The sequence below is a fragment of the Natator depressus genome, chromosome 22 (genome assembly GCF_965152275.1).
Source record: "Natator depressus isolate rNatDep1 chromosome 22, rNatDep2.hap1, whole genome shotgun sequence".
In the NCBI taxonomy this organism is placed as follows: Eukaryota; Metazoa; Chordata; order Testudines; family Cheloniidae; genus Natator; species Natator depressus.
Window position 1 is genome coordinate 1,836,508 of NC_134255.1, and position 19,955 is coordinate 1,856,462.

The following is a 19,955-nucleotide window of genomic DNA, read 5'->3' on the forward strand; positions in this document are numbered from 1 at the left end:
TTTGTCACCATGGCAACACAGTTTTACCTGCACTGTTATTTAAGCTTTTCTTTCTCCTTTCCTGCCCTGTAGGTTAACCTGGATCTGACCTCCCTCCTTGACAGTGAAGATAAAAAGTCAAAGAACAAACGGGGAGTCCTACCGAAGCATGCTACCAATATAATGCGATCCTGGCTCTTCCAGCATCTTATGGTGAGAGAAGTCAACAAGCGTGTAAGAGAGTTTAAGCAGGGACAGGTTTTAAGGGTACTCATCTTACACTGCCTCTTCACGAGAGAATAGTTAATATGTGCTAATGCTTTGATAAAATGTCGTACAAAAATCTTCAGGAGATACGGATAAAAACCTTATTTTCTTTAACGAAGAGGAAGAATGATGTTATGTATGAATTTAAACCTTAAGAATGTAAATGAAGGAATTTTTAAGAAATCGAATTAATGTCACACCACTTATTCCATTTGTTTATTTTTTGTATTTCTCTCAGCCTGGAGCATGGCAATAGACTAAGTGGCTTCATTTCAGTGTCTAACCAGTCGTAGCTTCGTGCATGTGCAGAGACCTTTCAGTATTCGGGATGGAAATACCACACAGGCACATTTATTTCTTTAAAAACAAACCTTGAAACTTTTCTGTTGGGCTTAGGTTTTGCAAAGCTTGTTTCCACAAAACCTAAATTTTGGGTCAATTTGACCCGTCATGTGCTCCTTGAAAAGGTCTTGCATGACAAAGATGAATATTTATTATCAAGGAAAATGAAGTGCAAAAGACAGCACCAATGCTCCATTATGGCTACACAGAAAAAAGTCACAAAATCAGAAAATGCATGGGTGAAGGCGTGTGCAGCAATGTTAATGCAGGGCTTGTCTACATGGTATGGCAGTGCACACTTAGAAGGCTGTGATTTCTCAAGTGAACCAAAGGGTTACCCACTAAGTGGCCTGTGTTGACCCTGCTGGTGAAAACTAGAAGTTCCGTGGTGCACATTAACACGATAAAGTACTATGCTAATGTGCAATAGGGAACTTTTAGTTCATGCATGGGCCAGTTAGTGCACAACATCTTGATGCGCTTGTGCATTGCTGCACTGTGTAGACGAGCCCCCAGTGCTGTTGTACATCCTGTGGATTTTAGGTGTACATTTTATAACTTAAGGAAAACTATATTAAGATATACAATTAACAAAACAAATAGAGAAAACCACACAACTGTGCTTAACACAGGGCCCGATTATCCCTCCGGGGGAAGATATAGAAAAAGGAGCTAAGAGGGAGGAAAACTCTGTGTAGCTACCCTTTTAGCAAACTGGGTGGATAGTGTTCACTAAATCTTGTGGATCCCTAGGTGCCCACCTGAACCATGGCTGATTAACTGGAGGACAGGGTCATTAGTGTGGAGATCTTGTAGCTCCACAAAGGTTGTGGCTCTCCAGTGAAGCCACACTCCCTCCTGCTTTTATACCCTGGAAAGAAGTATTCTCCACCATGGAGGGGACCCACAGAAAGACTCCCAGTGATGATAGTAGGCTTTTGATCAGTTCCTACATGCCTGCCACGTTTCCAGATCCAGCATATCTTTGTGCTAAAAGGAACGGTTGAGCGTTCTGAAAGCAAGAAAGACCATTTTCTTACATATTAGGAAACAGATAGGCAGCCAGTGAAGGACTCCGAGGAGGGGTAATGGGTTGTGCAGCCTGTCCCTACCCCTCAGAACTCATAGTAAAAAGCTAAGTTGCTCTGAAACTCAAAATAATAAACCATACCTTATTTTCCTATCAAATCTTTGTGCAATTGCTGTGTCAGCAACCTGGGGGTATGGTTTCAGTGTGGAGGTTTGTTTACCTAAATGCAGTAAAAGTACCTTTGTCAGGGTTCCCTCCCCACACTGAACTCTAGGGTACAGATGTGGGGACCTGCATGAAAGACCTCCTACACTTATTTCTACCAGCTTAGGTTAAAAACTTCCCCAAGGCACAAATCCTTCCTTGTCCTTGGATGGGTATTGCTGCCACCACCAAGTGAGTTAGACGAAGATTCAGGAAAAGAACCACTTGGAGTACCTGTTTCCCTAAAATATCCCCCCAAGCCCCTTCACCCCCTTTCCTGGGGCAGCTTGAGAATAATCTACCAACCAAATAAGTAAACAAGATCCTTAAAAAACAGAACTTTATTATAAAGAAAAAAAAGTAAAAGAAGCACCTCTGTAAAATCAGGATGGAAGGTAACTTTACAGGGTTATCAGATTCAAAACACAGATGATTCCCCTCTAGGCAAAACTTCAAAGTTACAAAAAAAACAGGGATAAACCTCCCTCTTAGAACAGGGAAAATTCACAAGCTAAAAACAAAAGATAATCTAACGCGCCTTGCCTTCTTTACTTATCTTTTTGCACTATTGAGATTCATTTTAGGATGATTTTAGGAGGAGTTTTCTGACCTGATGCTTCTCTGCTTCCCCAGGGAACACACAAAACAAAGCACAAACAAAGCTTCCCCCGCCCCAGATTTGAAAGTATCTTCTTTCCCCATTGGTCCTTTTGGTCAGGTGCCAACCAGGTTATTTGAGCTTCTTAACCCCTTAAAGCTAAGGAGGAATTCTAGGCTACCCTTAGCTATATGGTTATCACAATCTTCATTTATGGTTCCGTTATGCAGAGCACAGAAGGAATGGCAGCTGATGATATCAGTGTACACATAGTGGGAATGCAGTCCCAAATCCCAGAAAACATAGTTACCCATAACTATCAAAGTAAATCAGAAGTATATGGGAATAAAAACGTAGCTGACATGGATGAGAATGTTTACAAACAGCTCTGTGTATCATAATACAGTATCACTTTTAGCATACTCCTGCCTGCCTGCCAGCTCTGATGATATCAGTGGTGCATCTGTTGTTGCAGATGGAACTAGACTGGGCAAATATCAGGAAAAAATTATTCCTGAAGAGTTGGTTGATTCTAGAATGCCAAATTTGCAATGCATTTGCCAAGCATTACATTGACTTCTCATAGAATCATAGAATCATAGAGGTGGAAGGGACCTCTGGAGGTCATCTAGTCCAACCCCCTGCCCAGAGCAGGACCAATCCCAACTAAATCATCCCAGCCAGGGCTTTGTCAAGCCTGACCTTAAAAACTTCTAAGGAAGGGGATTCCACCACCTCCCTAGGTAACGCATTCCAGTGTTTCACCACCCTCCTAGTGAAAAAGTTTTTCCTAATATCCAACCTAAATCTCCCCCACTGCAACCTGAGACCATTACTCCTTGTCCTGTCATCTGCTATCACTGAGAATAGTCCAGAACCATCCTCTTTGGATTCACCTTTCAGGTAGTTGAAAGCAGCTATCAAATCCCCCCTCATTCTTCTCTTCCGTAGACTAAACAATTCCAGTTCCCTCAGCCTCTCCTCATAAGTCATGTGTTCCAGACCCCTAATCATTTTTGTTGCCCTTCACTGGACTCTCTCCAATTTCTCCACATCCTTCTTGTAGTGTGGGGCCCAAAACTGGACACAGTACTCCAGATGAGGCCTCACCAATGTCGAATAGAGGGGAACTATCACATCCCTCGATCTGCTCGCTATGCCCCTCCTTATACACCCCAAAATGCCATTGGCCTTCTTGGCAACAAGGGCACACTGTTGACTCATATCCAGCTTCTCGTCCACTGTCACCCCTAGGTCCTTCTCTGCAGAACTCCTGCCTAGCCATTCGGTCCCTAGTCTGTAGCGGTGCATTGGATTCTTCCATCCTAAGTGCAGGACTCTGCACTTGTCCTTGTTGAACTTCATCAGATTTCTTTTGGCCCAATCCTCCAATTTGTCTAGGTCCCTCTGTATCCTATCCCTCCCCTCCAGCGTATCTACCACTCCACCCAGTTTAGTGTCATCTGCAAACTTGCTGAGGGTGCAATCCACACCATCCTCCAGATCATTAATGAAGATATTGAACAAAACCGGCCCCAGGACCGACCCTTGGGGCACTCCACTAGATACCGGCTGCCAACTAGATATGGAGCCATTGATCACTGCCCGTTGAGCCCGACAATCTAGCCAACTTTCTACCCACCTTGTAGTGCATCCATCCAGCCCATAATTCTTTAACTTGCTGACAAGAATACTGTGGGAGACCGTGTCAAAAGCTTTGCTAAAGTCGAGGAACAACACGTCCACTGCTTTCCCTTCATCCATAGAACCAGTTATCTCATCATAGAAGGCAATTAGATTAGTCAGGCATGACTTGCCCTTGGTGAATCCATGCTGACTGTTCCTGATCACTTTCCTCTCCTCTAAGTGCTTCAGAATTGATTCCTTGAGTACATGCTCCATGATTTTTCCGGGGACTGAGGTGAGGCTGACCGGCCTGTAGTTCCCAGGATCCTCCTTCTTCCCTTTTTTAAAGATTGGCACTACATTAGCCTTTTTCCAGTTTTCCGGGACTTCCCCCGATGCCATGAGTTTTCAAAGATAATGGCCAATGGCTCTGCAATCACATCCGCCAATTCCTTTAGCACTCTCGGATGTAACGCATCCGGCCCCATGGACTTGTGCACATCCAGCTTTTCTAAATAGTCCCGAGCCACTTCTTCCTTCACAGAGGGCTGGCCACCTCCTCCCCAGGCTGTGCTGCCCAGTGCAGCAGTCTGGGAGCTGACCTTGTTCGTGAAGACAGAGGCAAAAAAAGCATTGAGTACATTAGCTTTTTCCACATCCTCTATCACTAGGTTGCCTCCCTCATTCAGTAAGGGGCCCACACTTTCCTTGACTTTCTTCTTGTTGCCAGCATACCTGAAGAAACCCTTCTTGTTACTCTTAACATCCCTCGCTAGCTGCAACTCCAGGTGTGATTTAGCCTTCCTGATTTCATTCCTACATGCCCGAGCAATATTTATATACTCATCCCTGGTCATTTGTCCAATCTTCCACTTCTTGTAAGCCTCTTTTTTGTGTTCAAGATCAGCAAGGATTTCACTGTTAAGCCAAGCTGTTCGCCTGCCATATTTACTATTCTTTCTACACATTGGGATGGTTTGTCCCTGTAACCTCAATAAGGATTCTTTAAAATACAGCCAGCTCTCCTGGACTCCTTTCCCCCTCATGTTATTCTCCCAGGGGATCCTGCCCATCAGTTCCCGGAGGGAGTCAAAGTCTGCTTTTCTGAAGTCCAGGGTCCGTATTCTGCTGCTTTCCTTTCTTCCTTGTGTCAGGATCCTGAACTCGACCATCTCATGGTCACTGCCTCCCAGGTTCCCATCCACTTTAGCTTCCCCTACTAATTCTTCCCAGTTTGTGAGCAGCAGGTCAAGAAGAGCTCCGCCCCTAGTTGGTTCCTCCAGCACTTGCACCAGGAAATTGCCCCTACAGTTTCCAAAAACTTCCTGGATTGTCTGTGCAACTTCCTGGATTGTCTGTGCAATTCTTTGACCATCTGCCCCCTGGCTTATTAGTGATGAGACCACAGGGTAGCATCTCTTAGGGTAATTTACACACTTCCTAAGATGTCTACATTTGCTCCCTTTTTGTTATGAGTGCTCTGTGCACCTGCTAGCTAGAACAAGTAGGGAATCTGGCTGCATCAGATATAGAGATATCAGAAAACCAAGCACCTATGTACAGTGGTGATGGGAACATTGGAAACCCAATGCTGGGATGAAAGTACTGGTAGTTATGGAAACCCAAATAAGGATCTGTCCCACACATACACCATCTCTCTATATGTATTATCTTCTATCTGCTCATCATCCTGGTAACTTTTCAGAGCTCTTAGTGGCAGATTTTCAAAGGGATTTAGGCACATAAAGATGCAGATAGGTGCCTATTGGGATTTTCAAACACTGATGCCTATGAAAATCCCACTAGGAGTCCTGTCTGCATCTTTGGGTGCCTAAATACCTCTGGAAATCTGAGCCTTGCTTCATAATTTTACCAGAATGTATGGCCACTTCACATTCTTGCCCTGCCAGAGAACAGCTAATTCTTCTTGTACACTGTTTTCACTAGATTAAGAATGTTTTATTTCTGTTGCTTCTGCCATGCAGGCATTACAAAGGCCTGCACATCATGGATCATAAAATACCATATACAAAGCTACATTAGAGGAAATAGAAAAGAGTTGGACCTTTAACAAAGTCATACATTTCTTTGTTAATTAAACTGTCCAATAGAGATAGAGAGATGCTGAAATGTTGGGCAGAATTCTGAACTTGCATACCTCCAGTAAATGCTGGTGGGTAGGCAGCACAAGGGCCTGCATAATTGCTTTATATGACAGGGATGTCCCAGGACTTTGTGTCCCCAGGAGAAAACCCCATAGCAGTTCTCAAGATCAAAATCCAGAACCACCAGAAGATTATACAGTTTGATCTGAGTATTTTGCATCACTTTGGGGGCTCCCCTGGCTCTCCCTCCACAACTCAAGAATTTCCTGGGCAGAGCAGGAGGTATGGTTCAACTCCAGGTTTTGCTGTCTGTGATGTCTAGGAAGATCTGGGGGTGGGGGGAGATGGAACCGGCCATTGGAAAAGCACCCTTCCTGCGTGGTACTACATCAACTTCAAAAATACCAGTTCCTTAATTCCAGTCAAGTATAATGACCTTGCAGATATGGTCAATAAAGAGAACACTGATGTCCCACCCTCACACCGACTGTGACTGCCCTGTAGAGCTCCAGCCAGAGGAAAAGATCCCCTTTGGGCATATTTACCCTTTAGCAGAACCCAAGCTCAAGAGCCTTTGAGATTGCAGGAGCCAGCAAACAGAGCTATAAACAGGGGAGTTTGAGTGGGAGTTTGTAAGGGGAGTTTGGGGGGAAGACTAAGAGAGCCAGGCAAAGGAACAGACAGTGAAGGGAGTATGTGCTGGTCTGGCAGTGTCTTGGTGCTTGTTGGGGGTTTGTTTTGCTGTGGGGTGTGGTATTTTGGTTTGGTTTGTGTTTCCCAGACTAATAGGACTTAGGTGAGAAGGCTATGACAGATATGAGGCAGCAGTGGTAGTGACCCAAGCAGTGGAAGACACAATGAAGATGACTGGATGTAGAAGCTGCGGATCCTGGAGGGACCCTGGAGGGGGTACCTGAAAAGAGTTTTATCTGCATGAAGTGCGGCCTGATAGAGCTGATGGAAGAAAAGATCCGAGGATTGGAAATGCAGGTGGAAACTCTGGTTGAGTTTAGAAAGGGGTTCGAGCAGATGATGGGGCAAAGACATGAAGAGGCTGAAGGGAAAAGCTCAGACTTGCAGATGGAAGCAGGACCAAAGAACTCTGAGGGGAGACTGCTGGGTGAGGAAAGTGGACAGCTGAAACGTATGACTAAGAGAACGAGGCAGAGGAAAAGACGGGCTAGTAAAGGAGAAACAGAGCTCAGGAACAGGTTTGCGGAGTTGGAAAATGAAGAAGGGGCACAGCAGGTGGTCACTGAAAGTGAGAGGGCAAGGAAGAAGAGAAAAGCAGCTAGTCCCAGCTAGGAAGAGGGCAAGAGTCAATGGAGATAACACCAAATATGAGCCCCAGGAGGATACGGGATGGGTTGCAGAGGATTGCAAGGGACAATAGGAATCAAGAGGACTTGCAGCCAGAGGGAACAGGGGATAGACTGGAGAATCATACCATCACCAGGAAAAGGCAGGTCTACGTGATTGGGGACTCCTTACTGAGAAGAACAGACAGGCCTCTAACAAGAGCTGATCCAGAGAACAGAAGAGTGTGCTGTCTGCCGGGTGCTAAGATACGGGATGTGGACCTGAGGCTGAAGAGGATCCTAATGGGAGCAGGAAAGAATCCACTGATTGTCCTTCATGTGGGAACAAATGATACGGCTAGATTCTCACTGGAACGTATCAAGGGAGACTATACCAGGATAGGGAAGACGCTTAAGGAAATCAAGGCTCAGGTGATCTTCAGTGGGATTCTGCCTGTTCCTAGAGAAGGGCAACAAAGGTGTGACAAGATTATGATGCTCAACAGATGGCTCAGGCAGTAGTGCTATAAGGATGGCTTTGGGATGTATTGCCACTGGGAAGCATTCATGGACAGAGGACTGTTCTCTCAGGATGGACTTCACCTGAGTAAGGAGGGCAATAGACTTCTAGGATGGAGGATGGCACAACTGATCAAGAGACCTTTAAACTAGGAATCTGGGGGAGATGGTTGGGAGATGTCTGTGGTGTTTAGATGCTGCTGGTAATTATTAGAACTGGGAGCACTGACTGTTGGGAGTCTGAAAGGACAGGAAACAGGAAGGAGGGAGGGAAGTTGAGGAGGTGGAGTGAGAGCTACCAAGGGTGCAGCAGCAGTTTGGTAAAGAGGTTTCCACTTTAAAAATAAAGTCCTATTGAAGTTTGGTAGTACCTTGCCTGGTTGCTTCAACATTTTGGCGACGAGGATGAATCTTCTGCCTCTGAACCCACCTTTCTGCAAAGCCCAGGTGAGCCTCCAATTGCTTTTACTGCCTGGATCCATATGTTTGAGACTTATCTGCTTGCAATCACTGCTACAGAGATTTCTGAAGTAAGAAAGCGTGCTCTGCTAATCCACTGCCTAGGAGCAGAAGGGCAGCGTATATTTTACACTTTTCCCCTTGCAGATGGTAAACATGAGACTGCACTCACTGCATTAAAGAACTTTTTTGTGCCAAAAATGAATGTACTAGCTAATTGCTACAGATTTTGCCATCATGAGCAGAAAACAGGGGAGACTATAATGCAGTATATTGCTTCCCTGAGGAGTCTGATTGTAACTTGTGACTTTGGGACTATGGCAAATGAGATTATTAGAGACCAGCTCATTGAGAAAACAACCATGCTTCGTGTAAGAGAACGCTTACTTCTAGAACCACAATTTACACTAGAAAAAGCAATAACCATTGCTACTTAGATTGAGTCAGCTACAGCTGAAGCCAAAATAATGAGCATGGATATAGGATGCACAGTCCAGGCTGTGACTCCTCTGCAGAAAAGTTCACTATCGCTGCAGACAAACGATTACAAGAGGAAAACTAATGGAAAACCACCAAATCAGCAAATTCAAAATACAGTAAAAGCATGCTTTCGCTGTGGATCCCCACAACACCTTGCAAGCTACACAGGATGTCCGGCAAAAGTAGCTCAGTGCAATCATTGCAAAAAGATTGGGCATTTTGCTAAAGTATGTTGCAGCAGCCAGTTCAATCAACAGGTGCATGCAGTTACAATACCAGATGTTACTGTGCTGAGCGTGGACAAAATCACTACTGCACATATTCCAGAACAAATAAAGAGCAATGTAAATGTTTCCGCCATACCCTCAGGCAAATCACACTCTATTCACCTAATGTTGGGCACTGGCTCAGCAGTATCTATACTACCTGATTCCATCTATTTGCATTACTTTAAAGATGTGCCTCTTACTGAACCCAAACTTCACTTGGTGTGCTATTTGAAAAACCATATTCCGGTATGTGGCTGGCTGCCAGCAATAGTTAATTTTGGTGATTGCTGTGTAACTGCAGAGTTCTACATTGTCCACAAAGGCCCTCCTATCCTTGGCAGAGAAGTATTGGCTACTTTAAATCTCAGGGTAGCACACCAGTTTCAGCTGGCACCCAACACCAGGTTGGGGAGAAACTCAGCTGTGCTTATGGGTTTCTGCATAAAGTTAAAATGAGGAACAATGGGATGCCTGTACAACAGAAGTTACAGCACTTACCATTTTCAGTCAGGGAAGCTGTTTCAGAGGAACTTAGAAAACTTGTTCAAAAGGGCATTATTGAAGAGATTGACTCCTTGGAATGGGTTTCACCTATAGTAGTGACGCAGAAGAAGGGTGGAGGCATTTGCCTTTGTGTGGACTTAAGGGAGCCAAATAAAGCTATTGTGATTGACAGCCATCCTCTTCCTCACATAGAAGAAGTATTTGCAGAACTCCGTGGAGCAAAGATGTTTTCTACTCTTGATTTGCAGAGCGCATACTACCAGGTTATGTTGCATGAAGATAGCAGAGACCTCACAGCATTTATTACACATGAGGGACTATTTCGTTTTAAATGTGTTCCATACGGTCTTGCATCTGCCCCAAGTGCCTTCCAAAAAATGATGTAATTGATTCTGAAGAATCAACATGGAGTTCAGTGCTATCTGGATGATATTATAGTGTTTGGAAATACTTCTGACGAGCATGACAATAACCTGCAGTCTGTACTAAACTGCATCAGCAAAGCAGGCCTCAAGCTCAATAGGTCCAAATGCAAATTAAGACAAACTGAACTCTCCTTTCTGGAGCATACAATTTCACAGGCTGGACTAAAACCTGATCCAGATCATATCCTGGCTATTTCAAATGCTCCTTCTCCAACAGATTTGCAAACCTTACATTCCTTCTTGGGTCTTACCTCCCGGTATGCAAAATTCATTGCCAATTATGCTTCTGTCATTGAACTGTTACGAGAATTACTACGGAGAAGTTCAACCTTAGTGTGGACAACGGATGCACAAGCTAGTTTCGAAACGGTGAAAGACTTGATTGTACATAGTCCAGTACTTGCACTATTCACTCCTGCATTACCCACAATTGTAACTACTGATGGTTCTGATTATGGACTTGGGGCTGTCCTCACACAACTTCATGAGGACAACACAGAGAGGACTGTTGCATTTGCTTCAAAGACACTAAGTAATGCTGAGAGGAAATATTCTACAGTCCAAAAAGAAGCACTTGCCTGTGTCTGGGCTACTGAAAAATGGAGAACTTACCTGTGGGGCCGCACGTTCAAGTTGTGCACAGACCACAGCCCTTTGACAACGTTGCTCACCACAAAAGGACTGGGAAGAGCAGGATACCGTATTGCTAGATGGTCTGCAAGACTACTCTCTTTCAATTATGAACTGGAATATAACCCTGGAAACCAAAATGTGGTAGCTGATTGCCTTTCTCGTCTGCCTTTGCCTTCACCAGATGGTCCACCGGAGGATGAGGATGTAGTAGTTGCGCTTATTACGAGGACTCTTACTGCACTGCAGTTACAAAAGAACAATTTCAAGCTGCTTGTTCAGCGTGTCCAATTCAACAAAAACGATAGGAATTTCTGACAAAGAGATGGCCCAGTAACCCTAAAAACCTTGACCCAGTTTTGCTGCCTTATTTTAGAGTTCGGGATCAACTTTCTTTGCTTGATGGCTGTGTGCTACGAGGTACACACCAGCTACTTGTGACAGAAGAATTACAGTCAAAACTCATACACCTGGCACACAATACTCATCAAGGAATTGTCAGAACCAAACAATGACTATGGGATCTGTATTGATGGCCAGGGATGGACTCTCAAACTGAAGCTCTCATAAAATCCTGTGTCACTTGCCAAATGCGTGATAAGACAGCAGTGACATATACCCCTCCATTACAGCCTGTTCCTCTTTCTGAATCTGCATGGGAAAAAGTGGCGATTGACATTATAGGACCCTTTGATACTGCTCCAACTGACTGTCGTTATGCCATCACCTTAATAGACTATTTCAGTAAATGGCCGGAGGTAGCGTTTACATCGCAAATCTCTTCTGCTACAGTAATTAAGTTCCTCTCTTCAGTTTTTAGCAAGGAAGGTAACCCCAAAGAACTGTTTTCAGATAATGGTAGTCAATTTACTTCCCTGGAGTCTGAAACTTTTCTAGCAGAGAGGAACATTTTACACAGAAGGTCATCCCTATATTACTCTCAAGTCAATGGGGAAATCGAACAGTTTAACAGAAGTTTGAAAGAGAGTTTGCAAATGGCTAAACTGGAAGGGCGATTGTGGATAACCTTCACTACTGATTTCTTGCAAGCATACCGGGCTACATGACATGCCACAACACAAAGATCACCCGCAGAGTTACTGCATGGGAAACAGATGAATACTAAACTGAACATTGCTGGACTGTTAAAGGCACGACCTGATGCCCCAACTGAGGATGATGTGAGAAAAACAGTTGAACAGAACCACGCAAAGTATAAGGCTTTCACAGACAAGCAGCGGGGTGCTAAGGAACCAAAGTTTGAGTATGGTTCCTTCGTTAGAATACGAAAACCTGGAATTTTATGCAAAGGGGACCATAAATTCACAGCTCCTCTTAAAATCATAGAGAAGAAGGGACCTTACACCTATCGAATTTCTGATGGGCGGGTATGGAACGCTTCTTATCTTGCACCTGCCTATGCACCAAGAGGAGATTATGCCAACACCCAGTCTGCACTGGATGACTTCACCGTAGTATCAACACAACAAGACATTGCACTGGAACCGGAGCTTGAGAGATGGCCTGTCAGACCCAGACGACCACCTGTCTGGACTAGAGACTATGTTATGTAGTATCTACAGTGTTTTCAGTGTAATATTTCTGCCAAAGTATAGTGTCTTGTTTCATATTTGTTCCTGTGGTTAAAACAACAATGTTTATTTTAATTGAGAGAGTTTCTTAAGAGAGGAGGGAATGTGGTGTTTAGATGCTGCTTGCAATTATTAGAACTGGGAGCACTGGCTTTTGGGAGTCTGAAAGGACAGGAAACAGGAAGGACGGGGTGGGGGGGGAGGTTGAGGAGACAGAGTGAGAGCTACCAAGGGTGCAGCAGCAACTTGTAAAGAGGTTTCCACTTTAAAAGTAAAGTCCTATTGAAGTTTGTTAGTTCCTTTCCTGGTTGCTACAACAATGTCCAGGTAATCTCCATGCCGGATTTTAACACTGAGAGGGAAGAAAATGAAGTAAGAAAGGATACAGTCGTGGGTAGGAGAATGGACATAAAGAGGAAGGGCAGTGTGGATACCAGTCTAATAGGTTATACTGGCTGTAGAATGACTGTGCCTAATCAGGTAAAGAATGTGAGCGAGGCCAAACAGCAAAAATTAAGATGTTTGTACACTAATGCAAGGAGCCTAGGTAACAAAATGGAGGAACTAGAGCTACTGGTGCAGGAAGTGAAACCAGATATTATAGGGATAACAGAAACATGATGGAATAGTAGTCACGAGTGGACTACAGGTATTGAAGGGTATGTTCTGTTTAGGAAAGACAGAAATAAAGGCAAAGGTGGTGGAGTAGCACTGTATATCAATGATGAGGTAGACTGTAAAGAAATAAGAAGTGATGGAATGGATAAGACAGAGTCTGTCTGGGCAAAAATCACATTGGGGAAGAAAGCTACTAGAGCCTCCCCTGGGATAGTGCTTGGGGTGTGCTATAGACCGCCAGGATCCGATTTGGATATGGATAGAGCCATTTTTAATGTTTTTATTAAAGTAAATACTAATGGGAATTGTGTGATCATGGGAGACTTTAACTTCCCAGATATAGACTGGAGGACAAGTGCTAGTAATAATAATAGGGCTCAGATTTTCCTGAATGCGATAGCTGATGGATTCCTTCATCAAGTAGTTGCTGAACTGACAAGAGGGAAAGCCATTTTAGATTTGGTTTTGGTGAGTAGTGAGGACCTCATAGAAGAAATGGTTGTAGGGGACAACTTTGGTTCGAGCGATCATGAGCTAATTCAGTTCAAACTAAATGGAAGGATAAACAAAAATAGATCTGTGACTAGGGTTTTTGATTTCAAAAGGGCTAACTTTAAAAAATTAAGGAAATTAGTTAGGGAAATGGATTGGACTGAAGAACTTGTGGATCTAAAGGTGGAGGAGGCCTGGAATTACTTCAAGTCAAAGTTGCAGAAACTATCAGAAGCCTGCATCCCAAGAAAGGGGAAAAAATTCATCGGCAGGAGTTGTAGACCAAGCTGGATGAGCAAGCATCTCAGAGAGGTGATTAAGAAAAAGCAGAAAGCCTACAAGGAGTGGAAGATGGGAGGGATTAGCAAGGAAAGCTACCTTTTTGAGGCCAGAACATGTAGGAATACAGTGAGAAAGGCCAAAAGCCATGTAGAGTTGGACCTTGCAAAGGGAATTAAAACCAATAGTAAAAGGTTCTATAGCCATATAAATAAGAAGAAAACAAAGAAAGAAGAAGTGGGACCGCTAAACACCGAGGATGGAGTGGAGGTTAAGGATAATCTAGGTATGGCCCAATATCTAAACAAATACTTTGCCTCAGTCTTTAATGAGGCTAATGAGGAGCTTAAGGATAATGGTAGGATGACAAATGGGAAGGAGGATATGGAGGTAAATATTACCACATCCGAGGTAGAAGCCAAACTCGAATAGCTTAATGGGGGCCCAGATAATCTTGATCCAAGAATATTAAAGGAATTGGCACACGAAATTTCAAGCCCATTAGCAAAAACTTTTAATAAATCTGTAAACTCGGGTTCTATCATATGACTGGAGAATTGCTAACGTATTTCCTATGTTTACGAAAGGAAAAAATGTGATCCGGGTAACTACAGGCCTGTTAGTTTGAAATCTGTAGTATGCAAGGTCTTGGAAAAAAATTTGAAGGAGAAAGTAGTTAAGGACATTGAGGTCAATGGTAATTGGGACTAAATACAACATGGTTTTACAAAAGGTAGATCATGTCAATCCAGTCTGATCTCCTTCTTTGAGAAGGTAACAGATTTTTTAGACAAAGGAAACGCAGTGGATCTAATTTACCTTGATTTCAGCAAGGCATTTGATATGGTTCCACATGGGGAATTATTACCTAATTGTAAAAGATGGGGATCAGTATGAAAATTGAAAGGTGGATAAGGAACTGGTTAAAGGGGAGACTACAATGGGTCACAATGAAAGGTGAATTGGCAGGCTGGAGGGAGGTTACTAGTGGAGTTCCTCAGGGATCGGGTTTGGGACCAATCTTATTTAATCTTTTTATTACTGACCTTGGCACAAAAAGCGGGAATGTGCTAATAAAGTTTGTGGATGACACAAAGCTGGGAGGTATTGCCAATACAGAGAAGGACTGGGATATCATACAGGAAGATCTGGATGACCTTGTAAACTGGAGTAATAGTAATAGGATGAAATTTAATAGTGAAAAGTGCAAGGTCATGCATTTAGGGATTAATAACAAGAAGTTTTGTTATAAACTGGGGATGCATCACTTGGAAGTAACAGAGGAGGAGAAGGACCTCAGAGTATTGGTTGATCACAGGATGACTATGAGCCGCCAATGTGATATGGCCGTGAAAAAAGCAAACGCGGTCTTGGGATGCATCAGGCGAGGTATTTCCAGTAGAGATAAGGAGGTGTTAGTACCATTATACAAGGCACTGGCGAGACCTCATCTCGAATATTGTGTCCAGTTCTGGTCTCCCATGTTTAAGAATGATGAATTCAAACTTTAACAGAAGGGCTACTAGGATGATCCGAGGAATGGAAAACCTGTCTTATGAAAGGAGATTCAAAGAGCTTGGCTTGTTTAGCCTAACCAAAAGAAGGCTGAGGGGAGATATGATTGCTCTCTGTAAATATATCAGAGGGATAAATACCGCAGAGGGAGAAGAATTATTTAAGCTCAGTACCAATGTGGACACAAGAACAAATGGATATAAACTGGCCATCAGGATGTTTCGACTTGAAATTAGATGAAGTTTTCCAACCATCAGAGGAGTGAAGTTCTGGAACAGCCTTCCAAGGGAAGCAGTTTGGGCAAAAGACATATCTGGCTTCAAGACTAAGCTTGATAATTTTATGGAAGGGATGATATGATGGGATAGCCTAATTTTGTCAATTAATTGATCTTCAACTATTAGCGGTAGATATGCCCAATGGCCTGTGATGGAATCTTAGATAGGATGGGATCTGAGTTACAACAGAGAATTCTTTCCTGGGTATCTGGCTGATGAGTCTTGCCCACATGCTCAGGTTTTAGCTGATCGCCATATTTGGGCTCGGGAAGGAATTTTCCTCCAGGGCAGATTGGCAGAGACTCTGTGGGTTTTTCACCTTCCTCTGAAGCATGGGGCATGGGTCACTTGCTGGAGGATTCTCTGCACCTTGAAGTCTTTAAACCATGATTTGAGGACTTCAATAACTCAGACATCGGTCAGGGGTTTGTTACAGGAGTGGGTAGGTGAGATTCTGTGTCCTGCGTTCTGCAGGAGGTCAGAGTAGATGATCATAATAGAATCATAGAATCATAGAATCATAGAATATCAGGGTTGTAAGGGACCTCAGGAGGTCATCTAGTCCAACCCCCTGCTCAAAGCAGGACCAATCCCCAATTAAATCATCCCAGCCAGGGCTTTGTCAAGCCTGACCTTAAAAACTTCTAAGGAAGGAGATTCTACCACCTCCCTAGGTAACGCATTCCAGTGTTTCACCACCCTCCTAGTGAAAAAGTTTTTCCTAATATCCAACCGAAATCTCCCCAACTGCAACTTGAGACCATTACTCCTTGTCCTGTCATCTTCTACCACTGAGAATAGTCTAGAACCATCCTCTTTGGAACCACCTCTCAGGTAGTTGAAAGCAGCTATCAAATCCCCCCTCATTCTTCTCTTCTGCAGACTAAACAATCCCCGTTCCCTCAGCCTCTCCTCATAAGTCATGTGTTCCAGACCCCTAATCATTTTTGTTGCCCTTCGCTGGACGCTCTCCAATTTCTCCACATCCTTCTTGTAGTGTGGGGCCCAAAACTGGACACAGTACTCCAGATGAGGCCTCACCAATGTCGAATAGAGGGGAACGATCACGTCCCTCGATCTGCTCGCTATGCCCCTACTTATACATCCCAAAATGCCATTGGCCTTCTTGGCAACAAGGGCACACTGCTGACTCATATCCAGCTTCTCGTCCACTGTAACCCCGAGGTCCTTTTCCGCAGAACTGCTGCCTAGCCATTCGGTCCCTAGTCTGTAGCTGTGCATTGGGTTATTCCGTCCTAAGTGCAGGATCCTGCATTTATCCTTATTGAACCTCATCAGGTTTCTTTTGGCCCAATCCTCCAATTTGTCCAGGTCCCTCTGTATCCTATCTCTGCCCTCCAACGTATCTACCACTCCTCCCAGTTTAGTATCATCCGCAAATTTGCTAAAAGTGCAATCCACACCATCCTCCAGATCATTTATGAAGATATTGAACAAAACCGGCCCCAGGACCGACCCCTGGGGCACTCCACTTGACTCCGGTTGCCAACTAGACATGGAGCCATTGATCACTACCCGTTGAGCCCGACAATCTAGCCAACTTTCTACCCATATTATAGTGCATTCATCCAGCCCATACTTCTTTAACTTGCTGACAAGAATACTGTGGGAGACCATGTCAAAAGCTTTGCTAAAGTCAAGAAACAATACATCCACTGCTTTCCCTTCATCCACAGAATCAGTAATCTCATCATAGAAGGCGATTAGATTAGTCAGGCATGACCTTCCCTTGATGAATCCATGCTGACTGTTCCTGATCACTTTCCTCTCCTCTAAGTGCTTCAGAATTGATTCCTTGAGGACCTGCTCCATGATTTTTCCGGGGACTGAGGTGAGGCTGACCAGCCTGTAGTTCCCAGGATCCTCCTTCTTCCCTTTTTTAAAGATTGGCACTACATTAGCCTTTTTCCAGTCATCTGGGACTTCCCCCGTTCGCCACGAGTTTTCAAAGATAATGGCCAATGGCTCTGCAATCACATCCGCCAATTCCTTTAGCACTCTCGGATGCAACTCGTCCGGCCCCATGGACTTGTGTACGTCCAGTTTTTCTAAATAGTCCCTAACCACCTCTTTCTCCACAGAGGGCTGGCCATCTACTCCCCATGTTGCGATGCCCAGCGCAGCAGTCTGGGAGCTGTCCTTGTTAGTGAAGACAGAGGCAAAAAAAGCATTGAGCACATTAGCTTTTTCCACATCCTCTGTCACTAGGTTGCCTCCCTCATTCAGTAAGGGGCCCACACTTTCCTTGGCTTTCTTCTTGTTGCCAACATACCTGAAGAAACCCTTCTTGTTACTCTTGACATCTCTTGCTAGCTGCAGCTCCAGGTGCGATTTGGCCCTCCTGATTTCATTCCTACATGCCCGAGCAATATTTTTATACTCTTCCCTGGTCATATGTCCAACCTTCCACTTCTTGTAAGCTTCTTTTTTATGTTTAAGATCCGCTAGGATTTCACCATTAAGCCAAGCTGGTCGCCTGCCATATTTACTATTCTTTAGACTCATCGGGATGGTTTGTCCCTGTAACCTCAACAGGGATTCCTTGAAATACAGCCAGCTCTCCTGGACTCCTTTCCCCTTCATGTTAGTCCCCCAGGGGATCTTACCCATCCGCTCCCTGAGGGAGTCAAAGTCTGCTTTCCTGAAGTCCAGGGTCCGTATCCTGCTGCTTACCTTTCTTCCCTGTGTCAGGATCCTGAACTCGACCATCTCATGGTCACTGCCTCCCAGATTCCCATCCACTTTTGCTTCCCCCACTAATTCTTCCCTGTTTGTGAGCAGGAGATCAAGAAAAGCTCGCCCCCTAGTTGGCTCGTCTAGCACTTGCACCAGGAAATTGTCCCCTACGCTTTCCAAAAACTTCCTGGATTGTCTATGCACCGCTGTATTGCTCTCCCAGCAGATATCAGGAAAATTGAAGTCACCCATGAGAACCAGGGCGTGCGATCTAGTAACTTCTGCGAGATGCCGGAAGAAAGCCTCATCCATCTCATCCCCCTGATCCGGTGGTCTATAGCAGACTCCCACCACTACATCACTCTTGTTGCTCACACTTCTAAACTTAATCCAGAGACACTCAGGTTTTTCTGCAGTTTCGTACCGGAGCTCTGAGTATTCATACTGCTCCCTTACATACAGTGCTACTCCCCCACCTTTTCTGCCCTGCCTGTCCTTCCTGAACAGTTTATAACCATCCATGACAGTACTCCAGTCATGTGAGTTATCCCACCAAGTCTCTGTTATTCCAATCACGTCATAATTCCCTGACATCACCAGGACCTCCAGTTCTCCCTGCTTGTTTCCAAGGCTTTGTGCATTCGTATATAAGCACTTAAGAGAACCTGCTGATCGCCCCTCATTCTCAGTATGAGGCAGGAGCCCTCCCCTCACAGATGTTCCTGCCTGTGCTTCCTCCCGGTATCCCGTTTTCCCACTTACCTCAGGGCTTTGGTCTCCTTCCCCCGGTGAACCTAGCCCTCCTTACTAGGTTAGCCAGCCTGCTCGCAAAGATGCTCTTCCCTCTCTTCGTAAGATGGAGCCCGTCTCTGCCCAGCACTCCTCCTTCATGGAACACCATCCCATGGTCAAAGAATCCAAAGCCTTCTCTCCGACACCACCTGCGTAGCCATTCGTTGACTTCCACGATTCGACGGTCCCTGCCCTGGCCTTTTCCTTCCACGGGGAGGATGGACGAGAACACCACTTGCGCCTCAAACTCCTTTATCCTTCTTCCCAGAGCCACGTAGTCTGCAGTGATCCGCTCAAGGTCATTCTTGGCAGTATCATTGGTTCCCACGTGGAGAAGCAGGAAGGGGTAGCGATCCGAGGGCTTGATGAGTCTCGGCAGTCTCTCCGTCACATCGCGAATCTTAGCCCCTGGCAAGCAGCAGACTTCTCGGTTTTCCCGGTCAGGGCGGCAGATAGATGACTCAGTCCCCCGGAGGAGAGAGTCCCCGACCACCACCACCCGCCTCCTTCTCTTGGGAGTGGTGGTCGTGGAACCCCCAACCTCAGGACATCGCATCTCATGCCTTCCAACCAGCGGAGTCTCCTTCTGCTTTCTCCCCCCAGACGTATCGTCTGGTCCACTCTCCGCAATGGTACCTGTGGAGAGAACATGAAAGCGGTTAGTTACCTGTGTCTGCGTTGCTGGAACTCGGACATTCCCCCTTCTTCTTCTGGAGGTCACATATTGCCAAGCTTCTTCACTGGCCTCTTGGCTCCGCTGTGCAACCTGCTCTAAATCTTTAGAGCTTTGAGCCCGTAGAAGCATATCCTGACGTTTGTCCAGAAAATCCTCAGATTCTCGTATGCAACGCAGGGTCTGTTGCTCCAGACCTTCAATCTTCTCTTCCAATATGGAGACCAGCTTGCACTTTGTACAGACAAAGTCGCTTCTGTCCTGTGGAAGAAAGACAAACATGG

General features: G+C 44.9%; 1 protein-coding gene across 10 annotated transcripts in view; it reads left to right on the plus strand.

The window, feature by feature from the left end:
• PKNOX2 (PBX/knotted 1 homeobox 2) overlaps window positions 1-19,955 on the plus strand; it is a 726,589-nt gene that overhangs the window by 646,798 nt on the left and 59,836 nt on the right. For all 10 annotated transcript variants that reach the window (XM_074936677.1, XM_074936676.1, XM_074936667.1 and 7 more), the window contains one exon: window positions 73-192. In XM_074936677.1, the coding sequence (XP_074792778.1) occupies window positions 73-192 (120 nt within the window). The remainder of the gene's footprint in view (window positions 1-72; window positions 193-19,955) is intronic.